Source organism: Meleagris gallopavo, chromosome 13 (genome assembly GCF_000146605.3).
Source record: "Meleagris gallopavo isolate NT-WF06-2002-E0010 breed Aviagen turkey brand Nicholas breeding stock chromosome 13, Turkey_5.1, whole genome shotgun sequence".
Classification (NCBI taxonomy): domain Eukaryota; kingdom Metazoa; phylum Chordata; class Aves; order Galliformes; family Phasianidae; genus Meleagris; species Meleagris gallopavo.
The window spans coordinates 10,533,778-10,539,664 of record NC_015023.2 but is presented as its reverse complement, the minus strand read 5'-3'; the positions used below and the strand labels follow the sequence as shown (position 1 = coordinate 10,539,664).

Genomic DNA, 5,887 nt, shown 5'->3' with positions numbered 1-5,887 from the left:
TGCTGGTTGCCGGGAGCTCAGGAAGGCCCCGTGGAAGGCGGCCCGCCGGACCATTCGTACTCCTTGTCGTCCGGCACCACGTCGGAGGAGCTGCTGAGGAAGCTGAACGAGCAACGTGACATCATCGCTCTGCTGGAGGTAAAGATGAAGGAGATGAAGGGCAGCATCCGCCGCCTGCGTCTGGCCGAGGCCCAGCTCCGCGAGGAGATCCGAGAGAAGGACCGGCTGCTCCACGCCGCCAGCGTCGGGGCCCGAAAGCGCCACGGGCTCTGAGGGCGGCCGACGCCTCCCGGGGCATGGCCGGGCCCTGCTTGAACGCTGAGCCTCCATCACCCCGGGACAGGGCCGCCACGGGCCGTGGCCTCGCTCACCCACATGCGAACCCACCGGATTCAGGAGATGCCGAGGAACGCTGTTACAAACACAGCGTCCTCTTAGAGACCTACGCCAAGTCCGCTGGCATCCTCTGTGTAGTTTGAAATTGTTCTCATTTAGGGCATTGGGACCCCGTGTCACCACTAAGTGGATGTAGGGTGTTGGTTTTCAGCAAATAAACTGCGCTCAGTTGAGGTGGCAGGAACGCTACCCCCTGGAGAAGGCACGTCTGAAAGCATGGTTGCCACTGTACCCATCATAGGAACGAACAACCATGTTTTGCTTGGCCTTGCTTAGCAAAGGCATGAGGAAAGCTTTAGAAAACCCTCTCAGGGTGATGTGTTTCTTCAGTAAATTACTGATGCCATAAAAGACTGCCATTTCTAGTGTGAAAGAATCCCAAAATTTAAGAGTGCTCATATAGGCTTGGCTTTCTCAGCAGTACATACGTATTTGTTACAGTTGTCTCTGCTCTCAACACTAGCAAGGATTGTGACCTGGTACAAAGAACCTGGTGGCATTTGATGTCTGTAGTTTATCCCAGTGGCTTAAGAACTCCCTCTCGTGAAACACAGGCTTTGTAACACGTCGGAATTTAAATCCTTGGCTTTCATTCAGCGAACTGGGGTGAAGCCAAAGTGAAGCAAACATATCTGCAGTGGTTGCAAACCCTTGCTGTCTAATCCTAACCTAGTTGGCATGACTAATAATCTGTACCTTAGGTAAGACCTTAATGAAATGTGCTTGCGTGTTTTAAACCAAGATTTAAAAGTATTGTAACAAATTTACGTGGAATGATCGTGTAGTTTCTGTTTCTAGCCAGCGTTAGTCCCCTCGCATTCAGCAACAGGAAACCAAATGGAAGTTGGCCAGAAGGCTGTGGAATGAGGGGAGTGAGGTGATGAGCTTGGACTGAGCGATGGAACGGAGCCCTTGGTGCTTTCCAGGAGGAGGGCATTTGGCGTGCCGCTCTGACTCCATCTCCGTGCGTACTTGGGCTGGAGGGGGGGACACAGGTTGACTATTATGTGTGTTGGGAAACAAAAGGCAGTTCACCACAGTGTGCCCATAATTACTTTTGAGGGAGTGCCCAGGTGGCTTCTGGGTCTGTAAGATCATCTTCCTGTACTTGGAATGTGTTACACTTAGTAGGTCGAGATGTCGATTTTACTACATTTTATATAAGTATTTTCTAAATGTAAAAAGTATCTTTGGTTTGAAAATATTGTAATCTTTGTAATGCTGGCTAACATAGCTTTCCAACCGTGGGTTTCAATGCCCTCTGTAGGAGGGAACAAAAGGGCACATTGGCATCTGTTAGCTGGAGGTTTATCTCTTGATCATGTAGCCAGTTCAGCTGAAGGCATTGGTTGTCGGAGCCTGCTATGTGATGCATGGGTCATTTCTTTATTGCTGTGTGTACTGAGTTGGATGGTTGACTGTGAGGATACTACAGGTCTATTCATGTACTAAGTATTTCCTGTTATTTTCATTTTAATTTATTTTCTCTGATATGTAGCTCTAACTTCAGCTCTGCGGTGTACTGATTTTCCTGCAAGTCAAGTAAGCAGCAAGTTTGTTTTGTTTGTTTTTTTGGGGGGGAGGGGGCGGTAGGGAAAGCAGGTACCTGCTACCCTATCTGATTTAGCATATGTAATTGGTCCAGCAGATCTATGCTCCCATCAAGACAATAGGCAGCACAACGTCTCTCCTTACAAACGAGACCATTTGTGCATCCTAGCTTCTTGAGAACACACGTGTTTTAACAGTCATGGTACTTTTTTACCATTGGAATGCACTTCAGGATGTTCAGCCACTTAGCCCGCTGGACTGGTTAACTGCTGGACTGTTCGACTTCTCCAGGTTACACTGAGGTGCTAACATGCTTAATTTTAATAAAGTATATTTTGTTTTGTTTCCTGCTTCCGTGTTGTGTAATAGTGAGGAGCTCCAGATGCGTTCTGTCCAAGGTGGAACTTTGCAAACTGCCCTGCTTTGACCAAAGGAACTTCCTAATTACTGTGAATACCGATACATCTGGAAAATTAACACTGCAATTCTGTTGGCCGTGTAGTTCTATAGCATTCCTATCTGGGGACCTGAAGTTTCATTTTTAATGCTGACTCACTGCTTCCCTCTCCCAGTGAGAGTAGTTTTATCATTATAGGTTTCACTTGCTAAACATTTACTACTGCAAATGAAAATGGGATGTCTGCAGTTAGACTGACTGGATTGCTGAAAGGTTGGTGGCTGTAGCTTGCTTCTCTTTGGAAATGACTTTTTATTTCAGAGCCTGAACGTCCTTCAATTAATTTAGGGTAAGGAAGAGGAGTTTGAGGTCTGATCTGTGTAATTATGTGCCTGCCTACTCAGGGAGCTGGAGCTGTCTGACGAGCAGACAGCTACTGGGACAATAAACAGGCTCTAAATAGGAGCAATTTGAGCAGCAAGAGCTGGACTTCCCACACAGTGCTTACACTGAAGGGACAGCGTGAGGCTCACACACCACGTGTGGCTGAGGAAGGAGGAAGCCTGGCCTCTTGTGAGTGTGCAGGGAGTGAGTGTGCCCACTGCAGTGTGCAGGGAAAAGCCAGTGTGCTGCTTTTTGTGTAATTTGCAAAGTTCGTCATCTGAGATTGCTTGCAACTATTGCAATTAATAATTGTAAAAGGCAAAAAAATTACAGCTGGTGCATCAGACATTTAATGGGGTGAACTACAAACATTAAATGAAGCAGTGAAAATTTTTCCTCTTGCACAATTTCCCCCATTTGTTGCTAAATTAAGTGAGCAACCATACTGGCAATGAATTAAGAGGCTAATATTAGGAAGGTACCTCAGACATGAACTGTATTATGCTCAATGCAAATGCTTTTTCTTCCATTTTAACTTCTCACCTTTCTGCATCCTGCATTCTGAGCTCACATACACCCTCTCAGTATTCTTCTACCAGTATCAAGTGTCTTTGGTTGCCATGTTCCTGTGTGTTTGTGTGTATATGATAAGAAACGTTAGCCCCAGGAGGGGACTTGAAGAATGTCTCCTTAGAGTGGCTATTATTGCTCTAAGGGAAAAACCTTAGTTCCATATTCAGAATCAAACAGGAGAAAGACACAAGGAAAATTCTTTCCAATGCGAAGCCCTCTTTCATGTAAATAAAACCCTGAACATCTTCCATGTGCTTGCACAAGGCTTGCTCAATCCACTTGTGTTTTAGAGATCATTACTGCTCCCATTAAACGATTGGAGGACGTATGGTTCTCTTCATGGCTTCTGACACAGCATCTTGGTGTGTTCATTCACAAGACTGTTCTCCAGAGCTCTGCTCAAACTATTTATCTGCAGTTTTTTCTGCCCACACTCACAGTCCTGCCCCTTTCCTACCTCTTCCTTGTGACATGAGCTCCGATGTGACAAGGACAGAACAGAGCAGAAGTTACTGTGCCATTAACTGTCACTGTGCAGAGGCTGGAAGCTCCCCTGGGAACTGGTGTTCTAGAAAGCATGGGGTTACAGGCTGGATGCTGAATGTTACTGATACAACCTCACACTTCCCTGCTCTTTGCACAGAGACCAGAACAGATGAAATTCTCGGCTAGATCAGGGTTAAAATGAGCCAGTATGAACAATGCCTAGCCTTCTGCTCCTTACAATTATTTTCCTTCTTGCCATCCTTCTTTTCTCTCACACAGAGGATTTGAGGTCCATTCCTGGGGCACCTCAGTCCTGTGCAGGCAGCCCCCTTTGCTCTTCTCACCCAGTCAGGCTCCCTGCATTGCTCCCAGATACAGAAAGCAGCAGTGGCTTCCCAACAGAAATACTGCAGTTCAGAAAGGTGTGCTGGGATGGGCTCAGAAAGCAAGCTGGCAGTGGCAGAGCAAAAGGCCACAGCTAGTCTGATTATTCAGGTGAAATACAAACTGTGTGTTCTTCTGGATGACAACTTTACCACCTGCTGGTGGATCTTCATCACTTTGCTCTTTTCCTTCAGCACGTTCATTCTGATGAAAAAAACAATTTAGGAACAGCTCTCACACAAGCAAAACATCCCTAAAGCCCAGTTACCTCCTTAATATGCTCCATTCTGCCTTCATCTTTTTTCTACTTTTCTCATAGCAATTCTCCCTCAAATTCTTTCCGTGTCTCTCCCTCATATGTTAGAACCTTTGCTACACAGAGCAAAAAGGGGCCACTACAGCTGTACACCCGCATCCCGAAAGACATTTCTTGTGCTATCCTGGCTACAAGAGGAACAGTAGACAGAAAACGAGTGCCATGTTACATGGCCTGCAAGTTCTAGACTCTGGCCTTGTGTTTGCAACTGTCTGCAGCACATCAGCCAGAAGTGAGGTCCTCCCAGAGCCTTCTCCAAGCTGAACTAGTCCAGCTCCCTCAGCTTTCCTTCACAGCCCTTTGAATAAAAAATGACACAATTGATGAGTCAGGATTGCTGCGTGCAAAACGTTTACCTGTACAAAAGTGTCGCACGCTCTGTGATTTGAAAGAACAGGTTTTTTTTCATGGCACAAATCCTTGAGGCCCCAAAGAACTGAGAGAAGGTCGGTGCTGGCAGCGAGAAACCTTTTGGGAGGCACTGGCCCTCAGTGGTGTGTTGGGTGGGGCAGGGGAAGGGGCTCCAGTCAGCCACTTTCGGTCTGCTTTCCTGGTGTTCCCTCAGCCCTCATCACCCCCACAGCCACAGGAAGGCCTCATATCATGGCCACATCTCCTCCAGCCTATGCAATGCCCCCAGAGCAGAGCAAAGCCTTCAGCCCTCTGCCAGCCTGCCCAGCCACTGCTTTGTGTGCTCAGCCTGAGCCGTGCTGGGATTCAATCTCTTACAACATTTATGTGGGGAAGCATCTATTTAAAGCCGTTTTTCTACCACGCCTCAACTTCTACCCAAATTGATTTCCCTAGAGGGGATCTGAGAAGCGTATTGTGTTTCTTATCCACACATTTCACTGTGCAGCTCCTCTCAGGAATGCTGAGGTGAATTTTGGGACAAGCAGCCGTTTCCTCACACAGGGAACGTCCCCGGGACCCCTCTGTAGGGAAATCCTGTCAGGTCTACAAGCCTTAGGCAGCCACGGCCCAAACCCGCGCTATTTGTCCCGGTCTGGTTACAGAGCCCAGCCAACGGACTGCGAGGCACGGACTGCGAGGCACGCCTCGAGGCGGGGGATGGGAACGAGCCCCTCGGCGCTCCACCGCAATCCCACAGTGCTCCGGGGCACGGCCCGCGGGCGCAGCGCTGCGCGCTCTCCTTCCCCTCATTCAAATGAGCCACCGCGGGCGGCGCCGCGGGGCACGTCGGGATTTGTAGTCCTGCACGCCCCACTCAACGCGGGGCGCCGCCTCCTGCCGGACTCGTTTTCCCGGCGTGCATCGGGACGGGGCCGAGCCGTGTGGGGCGGGGCGGGGAACGCGGGCGAGAAAGGCTGAGGGGGTTCGCGCCGCGCACGGGGCCGCCGCCATAGTGGGAGCTGCGGGGTGAGTGCGGGGGGCGGGGC

At 49.1% G+C, this 5,887-nt stretch overlaps 1 protein-coding gene across 1 annotated transcript; it reads left to right on the top strand.

Moving 5' to 3' along the window:
* Window positions 1–6: 6 nt before the first annotated feature.
* THAP11 (THAP domain containing 11) lies at window positions 7–2,297 on the top strand (the record flags this gene model as incomplete). Its single annotated transcript, XM_031555445.1, has 1 exon — window positions 7–2,297. A coding segment is annotated over one exon (267 nt), but the record flags the coding sequence as incomplete, so codon positions are not given.
* Window positions 2,298–5,887: the final 3,590 nt, after the last annotated feature.